This window comes from Ambystoma mexicanum, chromosome 2p (genome assembly GCF_040938575.1).
Source record: "Ambystoma mexicanum isolate Mex_15411 chromosome 2p, UKY_AmexF1_1, whole genome shotgun sequence".
Classification (NCBI taxonomy): Eukaryota; Metazoa; Chordata; class Amphibia; order Caudata; family Ambystomatidae; genus Ambystoma; species Ambystoma mexicanum.
This window is the reverse complement of record NC_090923.1, coordinates 1,209,479,577-1,209,507,381: the sequence shown is the minus strand read 5'-3', so window position 1 is coordinate 1,209,507,381 and position 27,805 is coordinate 1,209,479,577. Positions and strand designations below refer to the sequence as shown.

At 45.9% G+C, this 27,805-nt stretch overlaps 1 protein-coding gene across 1 annotated transcript in view; it reads left to right on the top strand.

Annotated features, from left to right (window-relative positions):
• The first annotated feature begins 2,543 nt into the window (after positions 1-2,543).
• The window catches only part of LOC138567346 (deoxyribonuclease gamma-like), a 174,196-nt gene continuing 148,934 nt past the window's right edge, over positions 2,544-27,805 (top strand). Inside the window, exon 1 of the mRNA XM_069645460.1 lies at positions 2,544-2,764. Within this exon, the coding sequence (XP_069501561.1) occupies positions 2,621-2,764 (144 nt within the window). The 5' untranslated portion in view covers positions 2,544-2,620. The remainder of the gene's footprint in view (positions 2,765-27,805) is intronic.

The window sequence follows — 27,805 nt, the reverse complement described above, 5'->3', positions numbered from 1 at the left end:
AATAGGGTCTCTTCAAGGGTCTCTAGCAGCTCAGGAAGGTGGATAAGACGATGAAGAACAAGTTCCCACTATTCAAGCAGGACCTCCATTTGAGGGCAGAGGCAGTTTGAGAGTGCGGGATGGAGTCGCTATTTCGCAATAGCTATGGAAAGGAAAGGGGCCCTTAGGGGCCACTCGTGCGTAAAAATGGGCTCCTGCGCTAGGGGCCACCGTTTGGGGTAAGGACTACTCACCGGTCCCGGACGCAGGCAGACCCAAACTTCACCAGTACAGCCCACTTTGCTGGCAGGTTCGAATGCGACAATCAGGACGTCTCGACACTGTGTAGTTCCCGAGATGCAGCGAGGATTCCCAAATGGGACAGTGGTTATTTCTCCGCTCAGGGTAGAGGAATCGGCCCAGTTCCACTGCAGCAGGCTTCAGGGGCAAGGGGTTCACAAATGCAGAGAACTTGCACGGGTTGTTGCCACAGCAGGGCAACACGGCAACCGTGTTTACTCCGGTCCGGGTACACTCATCTCACTTCTGACCTGGGAATGCCAAGTGTACGAAATTCAGTGTGAGGGTGCCGTGGACACAGAGCTAGCAGTATGCCAAGTTTCGAGGGCCTCCTCAAAACGGGGGCGGTGACAGGGCAAACGTCCCGCGCAAACTGGTCAGCCCACTGATTGGCCCACGGACACTTCCGAAGAGGCTTACTTGCAGGGTTTGGTGAAGGTGCCGAGAATAGTTGATCCCACTATTCCAATGGGTCAAAGCTTCTTCGCAGACCTTCTAGGACGACCAGATGCAGAGGGGTCTCACGGGACGACAGCGGGCTCAGGGTGTCAAACCTTTTGGCGGGTCCCCAGCAATTCCTTGACTCGGCTTCTGTTGCAGGATACTTGGCTCCTTATCCTTTGTTCGGTGTGAACTCAGGAGATCGACATGGTAGTGTTGTTTTCAGCCTCCTCTTATCCAAAGTTCCCTTCGCGCCAAAACGGAGAGGACCCAATTGGAGATCTGCTCACAAACACTCACTCCATACGTGGACCAATCATGGACCACAGTGGTCCCAGGCATTCAGAACACTCCTGACTCTCTGGCACCCAGGATGTGTATTGGGAACAGACATCCCAGTCCACATCCTGGAGGCACACACACACAAGGTATGCAGAAGCCCGCAAAAGCATTGGGTTTCGTGGGAAAGTGCATGACCAAATAAGGACTGATCCGGGTCGACTTGACCGGGGGAAGGTGAAGGGGCAAGATGGCCAAAGGACAGGACAAAGAACCTCATTGCATGGCCATTTTGTAGCCAGGCCACCTATTTGTGCCAAGCATGGTTAACGTGGTTAACATGGCAAGAAAGGGTTAAAAATATATGGAAAACGATAGCTGCCACCAGTCCTGTCCATGACACATCTGCACAGTTCATAAAAAGTCCAGCGAGAGTTTCTCGGGCCTTTAAAAATGACTAGAGACCCAAGTGTGCTGTAAGGTAAGTTACATTGTACACTTGTTACATGTTGCACAAAAGTTGCAACATGAGGAAAGGACGAAGGGAAACAAAGTCTCCCGGTACTGACTGTCATAAGGACATGTCAGTTTCCCCATGAAAAGTGAGCGAAAGCCCAGAGGAGTGCAGCATAGGGCTGTGCTTCTCTGGCAAAGTCAGTCAATGGTGTTACAACAGCAGCAAAATGTTTGGGGGTTGACACATGGAGGGAAAATTACATTCAAATATGAAATCTTTCCTAACAGCAACTAGTCTGCAAACATATTGTTGCCGTCCACAAGAGGCACTGACAGGCCATTAGGCCTCTGGCAAGTGACTGCTTCGATTGCAGCCGTGCTGGGTAGAGACCCACCTGCAGACACATCTCTCCTTTTCCTGAAGGACAAAGACCTCTGCTGGCATTTCACTGGCACCTGCCTAGACCCTGACATGTAACTGACCACCCCCTGCACTGCCAGCTTGAAGGGACAACTCTTCCCTTTTCAACACGATGGCCTATGCAGGGCCTTTGATGAGTTCTATGAGTTTGTCCCACAGCTAGCTCTCTCTGGCAGGGGCGGGTAACCTTTGGCTCGCCAGATGCTTTAGATTACAAATCCCAGCAGCCCTAGCCAGCATAGTCAATGGCCAGGGACCATGGGAATCGAAGTCCAAAACACCTAGAGTGCCACAGGTTGCAGATCACTTGAAACAGATCGCGCCTTGAAACACTTGTGTATAGGCGCGTTACAAATGCCATGCCATATCATATCATATCATATCAGAACCTTGATCTGTGGGCTAACCAACTGCCGCAGAATCCGTGTGCACCTTGATGTTCGTAGGTTTTAATACTAAGGTGACCCGCTCACCCATTCTTCCTCCCTGGATCGATGAAAAGTGCACCTTTGTCTAATTGCACCTTTTATTTAGGCGTGGAGACCTGTTTCAGTTTGATCTGCATAAATGTTGAGTCTTTTTTCTTACTAAGCAGCTGTGCTAATGACATTTATTATCAATTTTCAGTGCTGAGATGTTCACTGGCGATGTAGTCTAGTGGCTGGTGGTTTCGGTGACGGTCCGTGCGGAGCTCTTGAAAACCGAGGTCACACCAGCCAGGTGTGGTTCAAGGCACATTGCGAAATGAAGCTCCTCCCCCTCCTCTCCCTGGCCGTCGTCCTGGGTCCACCTCTTGCTGCTGCCGCCTTTAAGATCTGTGCCTTCAACATAAAGAGTTTTGGGGAGGCAAAAGCAGCCAACACAGCTGTCATGGATGCCCTGGTGAAGGTGGGTTTCATTTTTGATGCGCAAGAGATTTCAGTTGCCAGGTCACCGCTCCAGAAATGCAATACAGATGTTAGGACTAGCAGAGAATAACTTCCTGAGCTTGCGCTAACTAGAAAAGGCAGCTTTACAACGCTTTGCAATGTTCCGTTCTTAAACTTGGAGCAGCAGCGATGGTAAATCCAATATGGCCGTGCCAGGAAGCCGCAATGAAATTTTGCTCTCTAAGGAATTGGCTAAGCTCTTTCCTCTTATTTAGGGTTTAGTCATGAATGTTAAGTGTATCATACTAGAATGTGTATACAAAGTTCTCCATAATAATGCAAATGCTTAGTTTTGGAGCCACGTGGTAATGCCCATCTGCACATAGTAAGTCAATGTCAACAAACGGACTCCATTTTGGAACGCCAACCGTACAACTCGATTGTCATTGTCGCATTGACCGCCAGTCTTCTTAATCACACTCCTGTTCATCTTGTAGCCCCTGTGTGTGCTTGCAGGCACAGCTCCACCCTAGTACAGCACCTTACAGCCGCCTCTAGCCATCTTCCCACAACACTGTGTTCTTGGTGTCGGTCACAACTCTTCAACAGGTGGGTACTGCCATCCTCTAGAACAAGGCTCCTGCTTCCTGTTGTGAACACGGGTTGGAGCCTATCTGGTGTTATGTCCCTGGTGCTGCCTACAGAAATAAGCAGACGAAAGTGAGCGTGACCCTTTCCCTGCCCACGACCAACAATAACCGCTTACCACACATGCTTCTGCTTAGTAAAAAGAATTGAGAACCAGGCCTTTTTAGACTACTCACACAAAAAGTGAAATTTTATTTTGAGTTCCTGCCCAAAAAATAATCTGGTCTGCTGAAGCTGAGAAGGAATTTAGGACAGCCATGTTTAGCAACACCCCAACTCCACTATTGCAACTATGTAGCTAAAATCGTGTTTCTGCATTTTATATTCTGCCATTGTGTTCCTATGTTGTGTATGTTATGTCATGATAGTGCATTCCTTATACTTTGATGTGCATCGGCCAGCGATTTGACAGCAATGCCTGCACTTTTTTAAATCGTTTATTTTCTTTCCAGAATTTCTATTTACTAATGAATGTTTTACATAAACATATCTTCACGTGCAGCAGCAAAGCTCACAATGAATGGCCAGTTACAACATTCACAATTCAATTCATATCCGGGTTAATCACTGTAGCCCCACGTGACCAGGTTAGCACCGAAATGCCCCAACAGCATCCACACTTTAAGAAATCTTTAGATAGAGAATTCCTCCCTTCAGACATTCCCTGATATTCCCAGAATATCCGTGTTTTGGAGGCCAAACACAGAAAGACAAAGGCCCCTCCTACTTCATTATCTCTCAGGTGAAAAAACAATGATTTCTTTCGGGCAGAGTAAGCGGCTGCTGCTAACATCCGCATTGTGCCAGGAGATCTTAAGAAGGGAAGGACACAGATTTCTGAGGCTAGGCCTTATGTGGCATTGCCAGTAGGTGCCGGAGCACTGTACAAAAGAGGGGGCACATATAGTGCTATGCAGGGGGAGAGAAGGGCTGGAAGCAGGGGTGCTCAGGGTTCAATGTGGTGCTGTTTGAAGAGCAGGGTTTTCATTTCCTTCCGGAACTGTAGGAAGGACGGAGCTGGCCTGATTTGAGGTGGACGGCGGATGCACACTTCGGGTGCATGAGAATGCCAGTTTCCTGGTCTTCTCTTTCTAGAATTCTTGGTTTCTAACTAGGTGATATCCTGGCTATATTTGATGTGTTGGCCTCTGGCTAGCTTGAGTAGTTTCTTGTCCAGATTCTAGGAGGTTGGGCAAATACTCGCTGAACAGGATGGAGGCTATTTTGAAAGATACATGGGTCTGTAGCAGTGGCCTTCAGAGTTAACTCAGGGATGAGGCGATGGAATCGGATTTCCTCGGGTTGGCGATGAACCACTCTGCAGCTTGATGAATGACGTTAAGAGGGGTCCAAGATGGGGGCTGGGATGCCACCAATCTGCATTATTTTCCCCATGATCCTATGGAAAACTCAAGTACAAGAAACATCTCTAAATCATGGTCCAAAGTCAACATACATATGCTCCTCCATTTTAGGTCACTTCCTCCTGTTTTGAAAGGTCCTTTTACCAAACTGGAACATCTTCTTATGTCTCTATCAAAAAACAGAGACAGCCATTACAGACCCTGAAACAAAGAAGGAGACCTGTTTAGTATTAAATCTGCCTAGCACCCATGACCTTAGCCCCTTGTAGCCTCGATTACTGAGAGAAAACACAACATAAATGTAACATGGGAGTTATATTATAATTAAGAGTTTTGTTAACATTGTGGAGGAATGATATTGCACCTATCTTCAACAGAAACAAGGCTTTGCTCCAGATTAGTTCGAAAGAAATGGGTGTCATATGTCAGGATCAGCTTCATCCAAAATGTCCTCAATTCTAGCCATCAGTGAAGTAGCCTTGGAAAGCCTGGGAAGCCTTGGCCTTTTCGACTGACTGATCTCCAAAGTCAGACACTTCTTTTGTTGCCTGTTGCCTCTCCCACCGACCCATCATAGTAGGGTAGGCAATGTCGTGCGAGAACGAGGTCTCTTAGTTGAAATCAGAAGCTGTGGTTTTGAGAAATCTCTCAAAGTATGTGTCACATTCTTTGAGACAAGGAAGCAGCTAGCCACCAAAAGCTTTGTGTGTCTTTGTGCCAGTGGGAACATGACAATGCACCCCTTGCTCAGATATCTGGCACTCATTTAGAAGACCCCAAAAGTAAGAGGGCTGTCAGTGTTGCTAATTAGGCGCTATCCCTCATTGTCCGACCACTCTAAGAGGTTTTCCAGCACTTTATGCACATTCGAGAGACAGGAATCTCTGGAACATGATTGATAAACGGGATGAATTCTCTTAGGAGACTCCTCACCAGAAGGTCCTCCCATGCCATTTGTTTGTGCCCAGAAGAGATCCCCCACCTCTACACACTCACTGTTCATTAGGATTTCCTCTAGTGCACCAAAGATGTAAGAAATGGGCCTTTTGCAGCACATCTTCTGATGTGGGATGGGCAGTGCATTCGAGCCTCCGCCAGTCCACGCTAGCTTGCTGTTCCTTGATTCTTAGTTACTCCAGGAGCCCAGCTTTCCTGTGATAAGAGGGAGACATTAAGCGGAAGTCTGGAGAACCCCCATCTTCTGCCGAAAGCACGCACGCCACAAAGGTCAGAGCCTGATCCAAACAGATTTACCAAAATGTTCATGAACAATTTCCTGTGTCAGAAAAACGTTACATAAACAGGATTTGCTTTTTTTTGCCAATCATCATTTATTTTGCAAGAGTGCAGATTTCCAATGGTTTTAGAGATTTATCCTCACCTCTTTACCCTCTCCTTGACTCTCCCCTATGTTATTCTAGACGGCACTTCTCAAACTCCCATGGATGCTCCGCTAACCCCTGGCAGCATGTGGAACCAACAGAAGTCTTTACCCAGCAGCCTAAAGTAGCCCAAAGTTGCCTACATCACCGCGTATGCATGCTATTTACTGGCTTCAGCGTCCACTCCATAACCCATTCACCTCAAAGCTTTCTGATGCCCGCCTGGCTTCCCTCTACACTCCCACAGACGGCCTCCTGCCACCATTCTTGCGCTGGCGCACGGCCAATCTCTATCCAGCTAGTCCCTACCCTCCTCTCCTTCTGCCTGACCGCGGTCTTCCACATTTGAAAAATGGACCTTGCTTGCTGATAGAACCTGGTTTGCAGCTCAGTTAAACCTTTTGTATTTAATGATATCCTCTAGGTGATGCTCTTTTTACAATTTGTTTGTCTTCCATGAATGCGGGATTTGGTGAGCCTCAGGGGAGTTGCTAGGTCTGGAAAAGACCCGGGGCTAAGCTGATGTCGGAACTGTTGGGACTCGGGGCTAGCTAGTCTTTTGGCTGTAGCTCCTGAGATTCTATCCGGGGCTACAACCAAAAGATCAGTGGCTATAGCCCCCTTAGCCCCCCCCCCCTTAGCAACGCCCCTGATGAGCCTCATAAGCTTAAACTTGCCCGTGGTGATATCAAGCGCCGTACGATATTCAGCGTGCACCTATTGTGAGCTCAGGGGAGGATAGCTCAGGAGCAACCTGCTCGCCTTGGAATCAAGAAGATACGAAGCACCATAGGGTCGATCCCCGGGTCCGCGCTTAGAAACCACTGGGAATTAAGAGACGTTATAAATAACCTCTGATGTCATTCGCACACGTTACTCGCAATTTGATTCTATATTATATTTTGTCCCCTTACCGTTTATCTTTTGTAACATTGAGTCTAAGACATGCTTTTATTTTTCAGTAACACACTCTTTGCATTAACATTCCGTTCAGGGAAAGCTGCCTGTAATTGGGATTTCTTAAACTGTAAAACTGGCATTTTCAGAAATCTATTTTTCAGCTTTGAAATGAGCAAAACAGCGTAATCCCAAATTAGTGGCTAGGAATGCTTTGACCGCCGTTTTGAAATGAGAAGAATTTGGGGAAGAAGGGTTAGAGAATTCCCAAAAAGTTGCACCATCTGGTGATTGGTCACCTGCTAGTAATGTTGCAGGAACTGTCAAGATGCCACTGTTTTCGGTTGAGGTTTTCACATTCAGACGAGATTCACGGAAGTCCTAGTCACGCCACATTTGTCCATTGTAATTCAAGAGTTGTCTCGAGTTTGACCAGGGTCGGAATGGGGCATACAATTGTCGCGGGCACCAGCGAAAAGGTGTCCTACAGTTGCAAATGGGAATTCATTCCTTTTGTGACACTGTTTGAATAGTACCCAAGGGGGAGTTTTTTGATAAAATGTAATCCAAATTATGCATTTTCAAGAATATTTATTCAGCAGCACTGGTCAAACTACTAGCCGCCTAGTGAAGTAACTCACCAAACTGACCCACATTGGCCAAAAAAGTGGCCCACTTTGACCCAAGCCTTTTGCATTTTTGGTTCGGCCAGTTGGAGCCTGAGTTTGACAACTATATTCCAGAAGTCTCGAACTCCTCTGCCCATACTCAGTAGCAGATTTAAGGCAAAGGGCCATGTGGGCGAAACTACCCAGGCCCTGGGTGGGAGTGCCGTGTAGGCAGCGCACTCAGTGGAATGAATTAATGGCCGTCGCGAGTGCGAGAGTGGTGAACTTTAGAGTCGAATATTTAATGTTTTATAAGTGGTCTTTTTTACTATTGAAGTTGTGTGTTGAGGAGCAGGCCACTTCACCAGGTTTTTCCGGCGTAAAGGGATTTGGCCAGGATGACTCAATTTGTTCAAGCAGCAAGTTCTCCCTCTCCTTGCACTTGCTCGTCCCTTCCAAAATCATATGCTTCTCCTTCCAAAATCCCACTCTCTCACATACCCATTCCAAAATCTTCTGCGCTTCTCTTCCTATTCCATCCACTCCATATTCACCTTCCATAAGCCCCCAAACTCTTTTCATCTTCCATCCTTTTCACTTGAGCAGAACCATCTCCGGTTCTGGAAGCATCTCAAGACCTTCCTCTTTTCTTCTGCCTTCTCTCTTCCTCTTCCCTGCTGATCTCCCATCTGATACTGCACTGGTCACTTGGCTACCCTTTGAACTTCAGGCCCAGGTTCCTGCCCGCCCAGTTGCACACCTGCACTGCCTACTGGTGACCCTTTCACTTGGGTATGTATCTGCAACCCTACAGCCCCTTACCTGCACTTATCAGACGCTTGTTGTCTGCACTTAACCTTTGCACTGCCACCTGCTGGCCACACTACTTGTTTAAGATCCTGTGTCCTGCACTTGCTCCTCCTCCCCTTCCCCTGGCACTTTTCCCCTTCCCTCTCTGCTGCACTTGCGCTATCTCAATGACACTTGGCCTAGTAAGAGCGTTGTCTTGTCCTCCCTTTCACTCCCCTCCCTTGCCTCTTTGCCCCTTGAAACACTTGTGTACAGGCGCGTTATAAATGTCATATCATATCATATATCCATTACTCTCTTCATCATCCATTGGCTCCCACCCCCGCACCTTTCTTCCTCTCCATGTTTACCTTTCATAAGGCCCAGCCCCTCACCTTGCATCCACTTTCCTCTTCCCTATAGAGAAAAATGCGTTTGACCCAGCATGAAAAATGAAACCTCTACAATGCAGGCCCCAGAGCAAAAGTCTGAGAGGTGAATCCCAATGAATCATGCCCAGAGAAAAAATAATTAGCAATTTGTATTCAATATATATATATATATATATTAAAAAAATGTATCTGCATTGTTAAAGCACTCACATAGCCCAGGGGCATCGAGGCGCTATTACTTGAGGCACTGTTACTTGAATATGTCTTAGTTGCGTATTTATAATGCACTTAATACCCAGAGAATTCTAAGCGCAGACCCGGGGATCGAGCCTGTGTTGCTTCGTGTCGTCTTGTTTCCAAGGCGAGCACGTTGCCGCTGAGCTATCCTCCCAACAATATATGCATGCATTGCTCTATGAATCAGTACAACGCCAGAGCAAAATAGAGGCAAGTAAAGTAGTGTGGAAATATCAATCTGCTGATTTTCCCTCGACATCTGCTCTCCCCGTTCTCTTCCATTCACTCCCACTTAACTTCCCATCCCCACTGGTCTTTTATCCAGTCTCCTCACACTACCATTTTGGTGTACCACCACTCCTAGGCAGCACACGAGCATCTCCACTTCATCTTCTTGGCCTGGCTGGGTAGGAGCGTTGTTGATGCCTCCTCTCCCCTTTGAGGGCTCAGCAACGAGGGTCCTAGCACCTCTCCAATTTCAATGGCACTCTGCTCCAACAATGCCACGCTGAATACTTTGACTTTTTGGTATTTCTGATTGTCAACCAGATGTGTGACATTCCTGAAAATGGCCCTACCAATTGAGGTCTCCAAATGCTCTTACCACCAATGTATAAGTCAATATGTATCCATGTCTTACTGCCTCATCACTGTATCCACCTTTTTTATAGCAACTTATGTTCTGTGACCCCTAGCACCTCTGCACCCTGTAACCCGCACGTGGTGACTAGCTTGCTATCATTGTTGTCATCATCATTGTATCAGTTGTAAACAAGCCTGAAGTATACTTATCTCTGTTGCGCCCAGTTACCTAAGGGTTCGGAGCGCATCATAAAATAAATAAACAAACAAACAATACCTTCTGGATCTGTTAGACCCACCTGTGAATGAGTGGCGTTTATCCTCTGCAAAGCCTTTGCATCAAGCATTGGCAGGACAATTGCTTGGATGGTAGCTGGCAGGAAATGCTATGCTGTCCACCTCCGGCAGAGAAACGTACAATCTTACTTAGACATGCTTTGCATTTTCTTGCAAATTGGTGGCAGCTTCTGCTGTCATTTTCAGTCATGGCTTCTTAGCCACAAACACTTGAAACTGTATTTCCTGTGCTGGAAGCTCCGACTTCATGCAATTGATCAAAAACAGGATGTGCTCCATTAGGTTTGTTACCGGAGATATTGTCTGGGTGTTCTAAGACCTAAAGATCATATTGTCCAGGTAGATGGTCAACTGAACCTCCCCGGCTCCAAAAGGGCTGCCACCATGGCTTTGGATATTTCAGGGAAGACCATATTTCCACCGAGATATTGTCTGGGTGTTCTAAGACCTAAAGATCATATTGTCCAGGTAGATGGTCAACTGAACCTCCCCGGCTCCAAAAGGGCTGCCACCATGGCTTTGGATATTTCAGGGAAGACCATATTTCCACCCATGTGAACATTACAAAGCTCCCTAGTACCTCTTGCCTTTCAAGTCTATGTGGTCTATTCAACCAATCTCTTGCTTGTAAGAGATGCGTAGTAGCAGGGGAATTCCCTCCATTTTGAAGTGCCTCTATAGAACTTGTGAATGATGGCTCCAATCCATTGATTTTGGCTTGTAGCACCACTTTATTCTTCTTCTCAGAAACGCTTCTTGGCTGCAGGGTCACTGCCCAGTGCTATGCCATCTGCTGCCAACCAGCCTCTTAAACCTTTTCTCATTTGAGATAGGATATTTCTGGAAAGGAGGGCAACATGATGCATTTCCAGTCAATTGAAGAGTCGCCCTAAAACGGGTCTCCAACCTTTGGCTTTCCAGATGTTTTGGACTATAACTCCTATCCGCCCTATTCATCATAATCAATGGTGAGGGATCATGGGAGTCATAGTCAAAAACATCAGGAGAGCCACAGGTTGCAGACCCCTGCCCTAAACACTTCAATAAAATGTCTGTGAGCCTTAAAAAGAAATGCGGTCTCCCAAGCAGCTCCCAACTTTGCTGGCCCTGCTAAAAACAATCAAAATTATCTTCACTGAGGCATATGCCTTCTAAATTGGGGTGAATGTACTCACAGAATTCCTCATTTCTTTGGCAAAGTTGTCTCAAAAAGCATGCATTGCAGTCGCACATTGGTGGATGTTGTTTACCCTAGTATTCGTCTTTTATGAGAAAAAGTTTTCTGCACTGCGGAGACATAGTGCAACTTGCACTGTCTAGGTGGAAAATGACCTTTGGGGCCAGCCTTCGAAAATGTGCAGGTCAAAAGGATCCTTGGACCCTTCAGCTACCGCGTTTGACGGTGGGTCGACCAAGTCTCTGCCTTTATGCAGGCCTACCTCCAGACCAGTTATCTGCTTGCTTTAGGTTCCTTTACATGACTGGAGTTATAAGATATCATCCAGCCAGCTTTCCTCACATGAGAGGAGTCTGTGGGGCAGTTTCGTACCTTCTGGCCTGGAATTCACTGCATTTCCAAGTTGTGGTCAACCTGTAACAATGGCTGCCAGTACCAAGCTGGGGTTGGCAAATCAACTCCGGAACAAACCTTGGTTGGCTTTTCAAATTCAGGACTGAGGGACCAAATCTTGGTCAGTATAATGAAAAAGCCTTGTGCGATTATGCTAGCTTTAATTTAGTCTCAACCAATCCTCCCGGTTAGAGTACATGTTTGTGTTGTAGGAGGGATGTGCTGTGGCCACCCCATCGGACAGAGAGTCAGAGACAGGCCTGGACTGGTCCACCGGGATACCGGGAGATTCCCCGGTAGGCCACGGGCACCACGGGCACGTAGAGCCTTTTCTTGGGGAAAGGATACATACATGATGAATGTATGGCCTGGCCAACTGCACGGCCATCATCAAATCACGTTTGCTTCACTATATGTATGATTGCAAATTGCAATGTACATTTATTTGTACTTTTACTTTGTAATGTTACTTAAATGACTCTCTCTGAGACATCGTTTGTGTCATACCAGCCTCTTTGTTCTTGTGAGCATTTGCCGTTCGGGACGGTGCAGCCAGCCAGGCTGTGGTGGGCGGTGCACTGCCTGAGGATGTGGAGATGGGGGGATGGGGAGGGGGAGTGCAGAACAGGAGTCTGGCATCCAGATCCTGCCTGGTTGAGGTTTGCGGTGCGTCGCGCCTGCGCAGAGTGAGTGGACATCATAGGAAACGCACGTGCCCTAGTGTTCTGGTGCTGGCCATGCTCCGCCCTATCCACAGTCTTGCCAACTTCAGCCACTTCAAGCAGAGTCTGAGATCCTGCAGGTAACAGCTCTGGTGGCGCTTGGATTTTGGAGGTATTTGATTACTTAGTTCTCTCACCAGGTGTGTTTTTAACGAAAACTGAGCAATCAAAGGTCCGAGGTTGCCGGCAGAGTAAAGCATTAAGTGGCCGGCACACTATTGAGGCACAATGTGTAATGTCTCGGATAATGAAACGTTTTCTAAATATAAACTATGCTAATTGAAGCACAAGAAAGTCCATACATTTAAATAAGGCCATCGTGTGGGGGGCTGGGGGAGATTGCACATGGCAGACATGTGCGAGAGACTTTTTTCTTTGAGGGAGGGGGAGAATGTGAGGGTAGAGGCTGCTGCATTTTTGGTAATGGCTATGGAATATTTAAAATGATCACATTGGCTCACTCTGTCCTTTTGGGCAGGGCCAGCTGGGCATTGCCCCTCCCCCCCCCCAGGCTTGCTGAGCATCCAATCCATGGGCCGGGGCACCGATTAAATGCGCTAACATGTTTCCTGATGAACGTGGCAGTGGGTGACTTCCCTGGATTTACTATGAGTGGCGACCAGGCATAGCATGAACCCCAACATGAACTAAAGAAAGCAGGAGAAAATGAGTCTGTGATAACTCAACACCTATGGGAGAGGTTTGTCTTTGGCCAGCAAATGCATATGTTAAGTGACACAACATTTAGTTTATGAAGACTGATGTTTCCATAAGGGAAAATATAACTAAAATGGCATGGCCTCAGCGTGTCTTGATTCTGTGACAAAATCCTACATACATATATGACCACTTTAATGATTGCGTTTGGAAACGCCAATCCGTATGTAACTTTGCATTCTGGGAGTTGTAGTCCAGGGGTTTAATGGGAAAGCCAAGGACTAGAAGCACCAGAATATAAAGTAAATAAAGTTAAAACCAGGACCTGTATCAATGTCACCCGAATGGAATGGATAATGTTTGGCATCTATGTAGATAAACCAATAAAAAAGGGGAATGCGTACTGCACATTATCGAGGCTTGTACGTATTGTCCTCTGCACAGCAGAAAAAATAAAGTAACCCGAAACCTAAATGCCCAGTTAAAACCCTTTAAACTTTGTCAGCCATTGGACTCCCCATCCTCGCCCACAAGATATTGGGACCTACTTAATTTAAGAAATATACTCTCACCACCATTTCTGTGCAAAGCAACTTCTACTATTGCAGTAAGTCATGCGTCTTTCCCTGAGTTTAAGGGTGAAGTTCGCACTACATCTACATGTGATGCCTATGGTATGTGTGGATTATACGTGTACTTGACTTGTTCTATGTTTGTCACTGGTGCTGGCCGTGCTGTACCTGATTTGTGCGTGCTTAAGTGATTGGCAAGAGGGGTGCACAGATGTAGAGGTACACCCAACCCAAAATGATTTTTAGAAATTTGATTTTAGAAATCTATAAGAGTGTCAACAGTTGGGTGGCAGTTGATACATTTTTATGTGTGTTCCCTGCCACAGTTATTTGTACTCCACTGCCTCAAAATCCCTTTGGGTTGGGTGTATTAGAACATCTGTCCACCCCTCTTGGTAAGAGGGGTGCACAGATGTAGAGGTACACCCAACCCAAAATGATTTTTAGAAATGGAGGCAACGATGCAAAGCAAGTCTGTCCCTCAATTTATAAAATTCGTTTTCGGTTGGACGTATTTGTACATCTGTGCACCCCTCTTGGCAACAGGGCTTCTATATTTGTAATTCTATGCTTTTGTTGAGGCAATGCTAGTTCATCTTAGTGGGACTGTTATACTTTTGATGGGACAACATCAGCACTTCTCAGTTGAGCTGCTACACTCTTATTGACAAGGCCCCAGCACTTCTCAGCAGATTTATTTATTTAAATTTGAATTGGTTATTTGTTATGCACGTAATACCCAGAGGTTTCTAAGCGCAGACCGAGGGATCGAACCTGTGTTGCGTGGACCGAGGGATCAAACCTGTGTTGCTCCATGTCGTCTTGCTTCCAAGGCCAGCATGTTTCCCCTGAGCTATCCTCCCTAGACTCTGAAGATCTGAAGTACTTTTAATGATAGAGAACCAGAACTATTGAGCAAGTCTGATATCATCTTCATCATCATCAGAATAACTCAACACTGTCGTGGTTATACAAGAGCTAATATATTTAAAGGGATGGAATTACTCAGAATGTAGCAGCACTATTCAATAATCCAAAGTGCTTAAGCATAGTTAATGTGAAAATACTACACTTCTCACCGTTGGGACAGTACTGCCACTTCTCACAGAGGCTTTTAAATCTTTTATGGGGCAGCACTGGTCACGCCCACTGGACAGCTTCACTTTTAATGGCACTTCTCAATAGGGATGCTATACTTCAATAGGAAATGACCAACACTACCCCGAAGGGAATTGCATACTCTTGATGCCACCGAAGCAGCACTTCCACCCACCACAGCTGCTTTATTTTTTAATGGCACAGTTCGTGTACTTCTCAGGAACTCTGCTTTACATTTAAACAGACCAAATGGTCATTTCTCAGCAGGACTGCAGCACTATACCATTGTGTTCTGTATGTTGAGTGCTTCTTCACCACCAATGTGGGTTCATGGCACTCTCCCAGTGTCTAAATAGTAGATCTGGCTACATTCAATTGGCAACAGGCATGTCCCGAGCTGCCTGCTGTACATAAGCTGCCACTCAATGTTGGAAGTCGTGATGGGGCAAGGGATGCAAGGCTCGAGCCTGTAGGATAGCAGAATCAGCAGGGTCTTAAAACCTGCTCACTCAGTCTGGTGTGAGGGGCCATGATGCAACACGAGCCTGACCCCACATATAGGGGGTTGTTACCCCTTTATCTCTCCTTAATGAAAGAATGAGCTCTCTCAGACACAAGTTATCACCCCTGCACACACAATGAATGAATATGGTATGGATCTATAGATCGAGAAAACTGGAGTGAGAATTCAGAGTGTTTTAACAGAAATATAATTGTCTTCCCAGATGGGAGACTGACTCCATTAATATACATGGAGTCACTGAGATGACCAAGAGTGAAAATGTACATTCAGTTGTGAGATTACCAGCAACGGCTATACTATGCTCCAAGGAGTGAGGTGCCCACTCAATATATCACACTGTTTAAAGGTGTGAGACCCATCCTGAATGCTTGCCCAAAGAGCCTTGGCCAGAGTTTCACACTGAAGAAGTGAGCATGTGATCCGGGGTCTGCAGCCCACACACACGCATGGGATTCCCATGCACCGACTTGCGAGATTTGCACCAAATTAGTGAGATTGTGCTCCAAGGTAGGAGGCACACGCATAGTCTTTGCTCTGAGGTTTGACACACTCACAGGATGGGATGGCATTTCGTTCTCCCATCCTAGTTGTGTTGCTGTGCCTTTTGAGGGCTACTACGACCTGGATGATTATAGAGGGGTGGAGTAGGGGCAGTGTTGGCCTAATGGAATGCAACTGGATGGTTTAAACCTACTTCTTATTTGACTTTAGTATATGCAGTACATGCTAGCCAATGTTTCCCCTGTTCAGCACTCCCCTTCAGCTCCCTCGCAACAAGTTGGCGACAACGTGCACATGCGGTCATATAACCGCTGGTGATGTCACTTCCTATATTTGACCACCTCCCGGGAATTTCATAAATCGGCTCCCCTGGCCTCTAAATCTTTCCCCTGTTCCTCATGTATGTTTTGGGCCACTTTCAAGATAGACATGTGTCACCCTGTTTCTAAATTAAGGAGTTGCTGCTCTTTTTTCAAAGACCAATCCTCACGTTCCTATCTCTGGCTGCAATGGTTTCCTGCACTGGTCTGGCAATCCGTATGCTGTTTGGGATTGTGCACCAATTTCACCCAAAATTACAGAATTAGCTGCATTGTGTCTATTGGGTTGGCTGCACCTTCCAAAACTCAGGGATAAGCTTGGGTAATCTTCATTACTCCTGGTCCCATTCTTCATCATTATGGTACTTATTGAATGACATCCTACTTCTCACAGAACACCTTTTCTTTTCTATAGCCCCTCTCTATCACAGCCCAGGGTATAAAGCAACTATGTTCTATAATCCTCCAGCCTATACCAAAGGAGCCGGGGGATCTTGCCACCAGGGAGGGAAAGGAGAGGAGAGTGTTGGTATTATGACAAGGAAGACTAGGAGTAATGAAGATTAACGTAAGTAATCGGAGCATTACCGCTGTCCCTCTTCTTCTTCAGAGTACTTAATTACTGAAGGGATCCAAAGATTGGACAGGCACAATATACTTGCACCAAAAAGGAATGACCTCCCGCTTGCACAGTGGAAGCACTGGCCATTCCATGGAGAATCTCGTATACAAAGTCCCCCTCCCACGCAAACTAAAGAAAAGGGGAAAGGGGAGTATGGATGACATCTGTCACAGTAATCCCAACAGAGGGGCAAAAAGGCAGGCTCTATGGATACAGGTATCCAGGCAACTCAGCAGGACTACTTCAGGTTAGTAGACCACACACAGACAATTTCAGAGAATCAGAGAACTCTGAGGGGAAAAAGGCATTCCCAGGCCAACTTCTAACTCTAGTCCCTGAAAGCAAACATAGCAAGACAGGGGCCCAGTGCTCCCTTTTGCATAAAAGGGAAATAACTGCAACTCTATGATCTGCATCTGGGACTCCTTATCCGATATTACCCCACCAGCTACTGGCCTGCGCTAGTCAGAGTCTGGGTCTGTCCAACTGTTGGAAAGGTGGAACTAAGGGGCTTCAAAAAGGCTGCTAGGGTCCCGGGGTGTTGACCGAGCACCTGGACAGTCCCCCTCAGATGCTACTGTTACTGACCCTCTCCCTCCCGTGTACCCACCACAAAGGGAGCAATGTCCATCAAGGAGAGTAAACCCCCTAAACAAGGAGGCTGTGACAAAGACTTCCTACACAGAGACTGATGCTTCAAAAATAACCAACAAGTAATCCTGTCCTCCAGACTGCACCCACTGTAGAGGCATCTGAGGTGGGCTAAAGAAGAGGATACTGAAAGTGAGAAGAGCCACCAGATTCAGACCCACATCCACAACTTCTAACATGTCACCCGAGTTGATCCTACTCGCTACCACAGAACCCATAAGATCCAAGGTTTGGAGGAAAGAGATGGCCTAGCAGGGTTGGGCTGGCCTATAGGGAACTCTGGGCCTCGTGTGTGCTGTATTTCCAAATGTTCTCATAGGAGAGGGTTTGGCCTTGCTGAAAATGTGTAATATGGGGCCACTTTGGAAATGCTTTTCAGGGCCTCTTTTGTTTCCCAGTCCACCCCTGGTCAGAGAGATCTTACCTATCAAGCAGTTGTCAGTCGGATTTGTCTACCGCCAGGAAATATTTTTTTTTAATGGGGTATCCATAGCCTGATAACATATAAACATTGCCCTGCCATTGGGGGGCTGCGGGGGTATACGAACGACACACCCCTTTATCTTTTGGGTCCATGGAGGCCAGAGAGAAGTTTCTGTATTGTTATTGTGTCCATTGGTTTTCTGGGACAGAGAGTTCCTTGACTGTAAGCACCTGCCTTTTCTTTCTGAGGATTTGCATGGTCGCTTATAAACCCAGGGGTCCTTTCCTTGAGTAAGAGTTCCTGATGCTCTGGTGCTGCTTCCGCCAACAGACTTCGTTTTAGGGTGTGCCAGCTTTGTATCCTTATGTCCATCAGTCCCATGGCCACCATTATGGTCCTTTGTACTAAATCTCCTAGAGAGGTGCCTAATGCCATCTTGAATTTCTTCTTCCAGTATTCCTCTGAGGGCATCTCCTCCTCAGACTCGAAGGTATGAATCTCAGAGGCTCACCTTATGACATAGATCTAAGCAGCATGTCGGAGGACTTATAATCATTGTTGCACATTCAATAAGGTGTGAGGATAGCTCAGGAGCAACACGTTTAACTTAGAAGAAAGACAACGCAGAGCAGCACATGTTCGAATCCGAGTCTCGCGCTTAGAGACTGGTCTCCAGTATTCAGTGTATTAGAAAAGATTAATTAATAGTCTTTTTTTGTGCATATTTTCTTTAATCCTTTCCTGCCCTTGATTTCTTTTTGCTATATAAGTGGACCATATTTGTCAAATGTACTCAGCTGGGGCAACCTTTGCCAGGTTCCCTTTCTATTTGCCACCATGTATCTCCCCAGGGCAGCACTACAATTATAACTGCTCGATCATGAACAGTGCTCCTTACCACTGCCAGAAGCACATGTGTAAAGGACCATCTCATGCATTTGGCATCATCTAGGCACAGGGGAGCCATCCTTAGCACGTGCACAGGCAATAATATACTCACTCTGATGGGGAAGGGAATGAGCTAGGAGGACGAGGTTGCAATGAATAGGCCCCAGGATTCCTCACTGGTTCAAGCCCAGGGATGTAGAAGGCATCAGCAGGAGATCTGGAAGTTGGGGGAAAACTCAAGGGGGCTTCTGCAGCTTTAGTAAAGCTTGATCTGGTGAGCCCCACCATGCAGTGTATGGCAGCACCCCACTTTCCTCAACGGGTGACGACCAGCCTGAGTGATGAACATCACTAACTTGTTCAGCAATTCTAGCAGTTAAGAGAAAATGTTGTCAAAGCTCAACCAATCATTAGAAAGGTATATAAAAGCAGAAAGGACGGAAGTGACATCACAGGGAGGAGAATGTGTTTTAAGGGCTGTAAACAGAGATCTAGTTATGCTGGTGGATTCTTGTATTACCACGTATCATGCGGGTGTTGCTTTAATTTGCTTTACTTTATTCTTTTATAGCATGCAAAACCATGGACCCGTAGGTGCCAATACTTAAAAACATCTAACAGGTCAACAATTAACAAGATAACATAGAGGGGAGTCCAGAGAGGAGCGAGTTCATTTAAAAAGCAAAGTTTTGAGTTTCTTCTTGAAAAGTACTGTTGATTTTATGTCCCTCAATTCTGGCGGGGGAGACCATTCCAGGCTCCGGGAGCCGCATTCAAGAATGCTCCTTTACTGGCTTTAATGGTATTACATTTGGGTAGTGTCAACTGATCAGTCTTATTAGATCTAAGAGATCATACATGAACGTTCTCTTCAATTAGGGCCTGTAAGTATGCCAGCGTCATGCATTTATTAATCCTCATTGTTAGTACATATTAAAGATAGATAATGCCTGATCTGGAACCTTGGGTCTTGCAACAAATGTGTGTTCTGAGCACCACGCACATGCACACTTAGATGCACACAGTGCTTTTGGAGCGCAGGCTCGCATGGCCTGCCATTCCACTAACCTCAAGCTATTCTGTGATGAAATTTCCAAGTGCAGAAGTCGCCATTACTACTCAGTCACGTAGCCTATAGGTGAGGCCATGAATGGGCAATACCTATGACCACGTTTTCCCATCTGTAGAAATCCTTTTTACAGTTACTTATAATCTCTGTGACTCCGGGTGTATCAACCTGTTCCACAGGGGCCCACAGCTGAAAAACATGGCAGAGGTCTTTCCGGAATTAATACATTGTGGGACCCATTGTGTTTGGCCCCTTGTGCTGCACTGGGAAGGTGTTGCCCCTGTAAGGGTTCAGAAGTAAGACTTTAACACAAAGGGGTGGTTATTAGAAACATTTATTCACGCGAAAAAGTGAAAAGGGCATCCCATCTTGCCTTAATTCTAAGAGGTGTTTCCCTGTCTCAACTGAAATACCTAGTGTCAGAATGTCCAAAGCAAAAGTCCCAATGTCAGAATCCTAAGTCTGTCCCTTACACTCTAAGTTTTAAACTAAATGAAAAGAAGGTCTTTCTGGCTCAAAAGGGGCGACTCCCTTCCCCTGAGCAAAAGACAGTTCTGGAATCTTCACATCCTGAAGTTTTGGGCAATATCTCCCTTCCCCGGCCTTGTTCAGGCTTGAAATACAGTTCAGCAATTGCTGGGGAAACTCTGTTCCCTGGTAGGCCCGTCTCAGGCTTCTTTTCTGCCTCTGGGTCCCAGACCCTAAAGGGCAGACCTAGTTCATTTTCACCAGGTACAGTTACAAAGAAAGGTAACTTGGGTATGTTTCCAAACTGAGGTGGGTCCCTGACCCTGGTTGGCAGACCTAGCTTCCTCCTTCGAGTTACTGAACCAGAAATGAATAGCCTGGATGCACTCCCAAGCTGTGGTGGGTCCCTGACCCTGGTTGGCAGACCTGGTTGCCTCCTTCCAGGTACTACACCGGAGAAGAATAGCCTGGATGTACTACCATGCTGTGGTGGGTCCCTGACCCTGGTTGGCAGACCTCGTTTCCTCCCACCAGGTACTGCGACAAAGAAGAATAGCCTGGATGCCCTCCCAAGCTGTGGTGGTTCCCTGACCTTGGTTGTCAGACCTGGTTGCCTCCTTCCAGGTACTACACCGAAGATGAATAAACTGGATGTACTCCCACGCTGTGGTGGGTCCCTGACCCTGGTTGGCAGACCTAGCTTCCTCCTGCCAGGTACTGCACCAAAAGAGAATAGCCTGGATGCACTCCCAAGCTGTGGTGGGTCCCTGACCCTGGTTATCAGACCTGGTTGCCTCCTTCCAGGTACTACGCTGACGAAGAATAGCCTGGATGTACTCCCACGCTGTGGTGGGTCCCTGACCCTGCTTGGCAGACATTGTTTCCTCCTACCAGGTACTGCGACAAAGAAGAATAGCCTGGGTGCACTACCAAACTGTGGTGGGTCCCTGACCCTGGTTGGCAGATCTTGTTTGCTCCTACCAGGTACTGCAACAAAGAAGAATAGCCTGGATGCACTACCAAACTGTGGTGGGTCCCTGACCCTGGTTGGCAGACCTGGTTACCTCCTACCAGGTACTACAATGAAAAATAATAGCTTGGATGCACTCCCAAGCTGAGGCATCACATACAGACTTGGTATGGTATACTCCGCTGCCAAGTACTGCATTTATTGTATGTCACTCTCACAGTTCTCTTTTTATGGGTGCGCATCCCAGACTCGCACTGCAGGTTTCTGCCAGTACCCTGCTAAACTTGCTTCTGTGCTCTGGCAAGTATTATTCTTGTGATTAGGCTTTCTGAATGTCTTTTGACTTTCAACACGGTCCGAGACCCAATCATGTGGCTTATTAGGCTTACTTGTCTCCTCGAATTGCCTCTGACACTCTACAGCCCCCAGGCACCTCCCTGTACATCAGCATATCTTATTTTGTGGTCCGGAATGTTCTTCGGACATCCTATGTGCCTGCCATCTTCAGTGGGGCTTCCCCTGCTTTCTTCGCTCGTCTCCAGGCGCCTGCAGCTCCGCTGCGCCTGCTTCTTCCTTGTTGGCTTGGGCCCATTCCTCCACAGGTGCCGACCTTAGTGGATGTCAGGGGCATACCTGACCAGCTGGACCGCGATCTTGTTCTTGCTCGGCTCCCTGGTCTGTCTGTCTCCTTCCTTGAGCTTACTCCATCTCACGGGTCCTTGCAGAGCACGCTTGACACTTTGTCATGTCCTTCTTTGCTTTCAACTCATCTTCTTCCAGTCGGCTGTTGAGAACCACTAAAATGGTGAAAGTGGTTCTGGTAAGTACTCTGTACTGCTCGGTGCCTCCACCTCGTCCCAGTACTGAGTGAGTTATGATGTTGTAACTCACTAGAGATCGTCCTTGTCTCAGTACTCACTACTTTTGTTTTACTACAGAAATACATGGTATAGGAGGGTAGGGGTCAAGAGGGAGGAGGTGAAGAAGAGTTGGGGGTGTTGTAGGGGTACCACATTCTCCTGATATGCTCATCACTGGTCCCAAAGTGGGCTCCCCTCCCATGAGAACTGCCCGATAAGTAGCACATCCCGCCAGGGGGTCTATGTGTGTGTATATATATATATATATATATATATATATATATATATATATATATATATATATATATATATATATATATATATATATATTATGTTAAGTTGCACTACTAAAAACCTATACAATTCAGTAAAAAAAACTTTGTTAAGGGCACATTATGGTTCTAGGTAAAATCGAAAAAACCCTGAAATTCGCCAGTTATGGTAGGCTAAGCAACCATACCTGCCTGCACCACTGTGCACTGCTAACACTAACACCCAGGACATGAAAGATGGCATCACAAATGTCATTGATGACATCACTGATGATATCACATGTGTAGCCCCTTTGTTTTTGTTCACTGCCATATATATATATATATATATATATATATATATATATATATATATATATATATATATGTGTGTATATTCGTTAAAAAAAACGTTGTTAAAGGGACGTTATGGTTCAAAGTAAAACCGAAAAACCCTTGACATTCGCTAGTTATGTTAAGCTAAGCAACCATAACTCGCGCCACCTACGTGCATTGCTAAGACTAACACCCAGGACATCAAAGATGACATCACAAATGTCATTGATGACTGGAAACGGTGGACAAAGTGCCAGCAGGGCAAGTTATGAGGGCAGTGGTCGAAGTGTACGAAAAGAAGTAGTGGAACTATGTTCCCTGCTGGCCTGTCCCGCTCGCCACACACCCCATCACCACGTCGCCTCCCACACACAATGCACACCCCCAAACACTTACACCTGCTGTTTAAGGGAACATTCAGTGCATTGCACTGAAAGTGCACATTTCAACTTCTTCCTACACTTTTATTTTAAAACGAAACCATTCCGGAATGGTTTCTTTTTAAAATAAAAGTATAGGAGCTGTAAAAAGTAATTTAAAAAAGTAGAGGAGCACCGCTCCCACCCGCTCCCGCCCGCTCCCGCTCACTTCGACCACTGTATGAGGGCAATGGAACCGAAACCGAAAGTGCATAACAAGGTCTCTGCATCATTACCCCCCCATTCCACTCCTAAAATGGGGGATGCAAGCCATTTGCAATGTACATTTCCAAAGCAGTAACCCGTGGTATTAAAACAGATGATTTTGTGTCTTGAAGCGGGCCGCCACTGGCGTCCTGCTTTAAGAAATAAAATCCTCTTCCAAGATGGCCACCATAGAAAGGGAAGCCGGGTGTTGCCTACATAGTCCTTCTTCGCTTTCCATTGCAGTCTGCAAAAAAAAATGGAAACTGTGTGACCATATTGCCATGAGCACATTTGTATTACCATTGAAATGTATGGTTATGTGCAACAAGTTTACCAAAAAGCCAGTCCCAGGTCAGGTGGACATAGCCACTGTAATGCTATCTTTTCTCCGTTCTGGTCATGGCCAGTAGCCACATTGTGCACATCATGACCGTATACCATGACACTGACACTGTGGCCACTAGCCATAGGTACAGCCTACCCCTCAGCCATTGAAGTTGTATCGTTGTTTTTTATTGAAAGAGCGGCACTTGTCAAACACCAAAACACTGCAACATCTCCAACACCAGGCTTTTCGGGCGTTACCAATCTGCCGTAGACACATTTTCAGTAAATGCACCAAGTTTTTTTCCCCAAAACTGTCAAATGACTGCCCAAATGATTTGTCATATTACGTGTGGAAAAAAATCCCAACAAACTCTGTGGCCTCAATCGCAATCATGACGTATTGAAACCATGAGCATTAGCACTCACCTTCGTACACATATTTTCATAAGGAGCCCAGGTGGAATGGTCAGAAGATATGATTGTACCGAGGATGCAACCATGTATGTTTGCAGAAACATTGATGTATCACAAACATTTGCAGTGTACCTTACCTCATTTTTCCTCTTTGACAAACATACTAAATCTGACAGCAGAGCGTGTTCATCCTGTGCTAATCTTCGCCATTGCTGCACCTGGCTAACATAAGTGGCCCTGACATCAATAAAGCATATTGACCGCCCTTGACCCTCACATAACCAACCCTAGTGATATGCAGTACCTTTCTCATTGATGATCCTCTCCAGCATAGCCAAATGCGCTCATAAGCACCTACTTGCCGTGACGCAGCACCTGAAAATTAACACACAGGAACGTACAACGTAGCACGTGACATTTTTAAGTAATAAACTCGTTTTTAAAAGAAACAGTAACATTTTTGAATTTCTAAAGTACTTTTATTTCACAATAAACTGTGCAAGAACATCGGAGTAATCCCATTTTCAATCACATAATAAATTTGTTTCTTCGGTCGTCATCGAAAATGTTAATGGTGAAGCACACGTTGTTTTTTTTCCAAACACAAATTATGCGTTTTCGATAAAGCAACCCCTTTGTTTGCACAATGATTGTCAAAACGTCACCATGGCCTTTTGGCTACACCACCGTAAAAGAGGTCATGTTACTCCTAATAGACACTTCAGCGTATGGACAAAGTGGGCCGGTGCGATCATCCCACAGAATTATTACGGGCAGGCAGGCGGTCACCAGCAGCTGCATTTGGTGGCTGAAGAAGCCATCACTCGGCATCTGGAAACCATGATATGCACAGTATGGAAGGATGTATCTGGTCAGGAAAGTTTAAAGAAAACACGTATCAATAACCAACCTTTACCAAACAATTTAAAAAAAGAGAAAAAGAACGTAGGAACTAAGACACAAATCGAAGTTGCCATACATAAAATTTTAAGTAAATAGTAGGTTTCAACATGGGTATAGCTAGTGACAGGCGAAAAATGCCAACAATTTGCACTCTCTATAAGTTTAAAAAAATGACAACTACACACAAAGATACTATTGCAGGTACCAAGGCAAAAGTAATGTGCAAGCATTTACAAATGCCACCTCGAGATTTCAGAAAAGGCCAACAGAACGTGCAAAGTGATACAGCAACGGATATGGCCAAACATGACATTTTAAAGGGAAAATATTAGCGTTCAACAAGGGTGAATGAACGCATAGCCTGAGCACGTGGAGAATCTGCACTCTCGGTAAGGGGGAAAAAAATAACAACTACATAGAAAGGTAATACATCAGTAATATTGTCAAAAATAATGTTCTGGTAATATAAAAATTCAAACTCAGTGCGGTGTGCAGTCGTCAAAATTAAACTTACATGATATGTACCACCTCCATTGGTTTAGGTAAAGTCAGACAGCAATGTTTTTTGGCTAAAAGAATCTTCGCGAAGTGATATTTCATGTGCCTTACAAATGTTTTTGAAACATAACCTTATCAAATCGGATGTCTTGCAAACTTTCACTCCCTGCATTCTTACTGAGTTTTACCTGTAGCTCAAGGTAAAAAAACAATGGACCCTTATGGGTTCAGTTGGATGCATGGCCCTACTGTGCTGGAAACCAAAAAAGCAAAGCAAGTGACCTTCACTCAGAATGCAAATACATTCTCACTTTACAACAACATATCAGAATCCATTCATGAGAACCGCTACTCCCATACACGTGCTGAACCACTGTTGGCAGCAAATAGTGCAGGTGGCTGTCTCAGATTTTAAAATGTAGGACGCCAGTCTCACAGCAATAGTATTGTTAAAACGTTGCAAGACAGACGCAGTGATTCTTCGCCGTATAGTGAGCATCTACTGCCACTTTACCGTAAGACTTTGGTGACATCAAAACACCACTTTTTGACTTCCTGCTGCCACAGCCCATCGCAGCCTCAGTAACGCTCACCTTCTGAAACAGTGTTGCATAAGTGTAACAAGTGCAATGCTGGCTGCATTTTTATGTGTTAGGGGCGATGTCCGCGTACACCAAAACACGAACGAAAGATGGCGGCCGCAGCGAAAGAATCTCACGCACTTCACGCTGTTCTACAACCAATCAGTAAAGGGGCCACATGTCTGCAGACATGGAAGCCATCCAAAAAGTGCTCTTCCTATGGAAGCAGCAACTTAACCGTAACTGCACAGCCGCGGTATGCTGCAGTGGTTGTGGCCAGAGCCTAGAGTCTTGGGTGTAAGGCCATAGATATTTCAATGTATGGGTGTGCAGTATGTGAAATCCATAGTGGCCTATAACTCCAGTGTTTATAGCTTTGTTTTTGGGTGCATGGCCTTCGGCTATGCACCCAAGACTCTGGGTCCTGCCCACAACCACCACAGAATATCACACCAATTGTGGCTTTCAACTGCACTACGTACAAATTTGGTCTTGGGTGCATGGCCTTCGGCCATGCATCCAAGACTGTACGTCCTTCCCACAACCACCTCCTTCATGGTCGATAATACGGGTGTATATAAAGCTGTGATATGCTGCAGTGGTTGTTGCCAGGGCCTAGACTCTTGAGTGTATGTCCATAGATATTTTAATGTATGGATGTGCAGTGGTAAATAATTGCAGTGCTTATAACTTTGTTGTTTAGTGCATGGCCTGGTCTATCTATAGCTGTGACATGCTGAAGTGGTTCTGCCCAGAAGCTAGAGGCTGGGGTGTAAGGGCATAAATAGTTGAAGGTGTGGATGTGTAGTGTATGAAAACCGTTGTGGCTAATAACTCTAGGTGCTGGCCACAACTACCACAGCATATCGCACCCATAGTGACTTATAGTTTCTCTACCTATCATTTTCATCTTGGGTGCATGGCCTTTGGCCATGCAACCAAGACTGTAGGGCCTGGCCACAACCACCGCAGCATATCGCCCCTCTGGTGGCGTATAAGTGAGGAGCACACTCATACTAATAAAAATGTAAAGTACGGCATGTACCCAATTTTAATGTTCGCTGACACCACGCATGTCCTTAGAATACTTTCAAGTTGCCTGCGCACAGCACGGACTGACGTACTATCCTTATGAGTCCCCTCATTTTCAGTGCTTACAAACATTCCGGACAAGGCGGGCATGGGGAATACATCATGAACACAGTTTCGGAAACAGCATTTCGTCTCTGGTCGCCGACGCGCTGTCGGCGGATCCAAGATGTTGGCGCATTCAAACAACCTGACGCACATCACGGCTCACTGCAGCCAATCGGCAGAGATGTCGCGTGTCCGCGGTCAAGACGTCAGCCCCTTAGCCAATCAGTATCCTGTGCGCGGAGGGAACAGGGGAGTGTGACCGCGGAGCAGACATAGATATCACTAATTTTTAGAGACATACTTTTCGATCGTTTTAAAGGAAACTACTGGACGGATTGTCACCAAATTTATAAAAGCACGCTTTCGGGACCAAGCCCCTGCCGCAAACTTGGTGAAAATCCATCCAGCGGTTTGGCCTGTAGGCGTGCACAAAGTTTTTCCCCCATTCAGTCTCTGGGGAAAAAAAGACGTTTTGGGACCCCCCCTATAACTTTTCCCCCCCTGGACCAAACATCACCAAACTTTGCAAATTCAGAGTGGGCCATATACTTCTTTTGCAAAGTTTCAAGAGGATTCGTCCAGGGACAGTGGAGTTATAAGCTGCCCAAAAAGTCCTCGTCCTGTGGAAACAACAACTGAACCATAACTACACAGCCACTAAAGTGGCTGTGTAATTATTTGAAAAGAATGTACAAAACAGTTAAGGCTAAACCAACACAAATGTAAAGTCTACAAACATTAGAAATGATAACACAAAGGTAACACCATGATAACTTGATCAATGAATCTTTCATATTAAAATCAAATGACATGGTAACCTTAACTCTCCCTGTATTTGGTTTGCAAGGTTTTACTTTTGCTATCAAAAGTTTATAG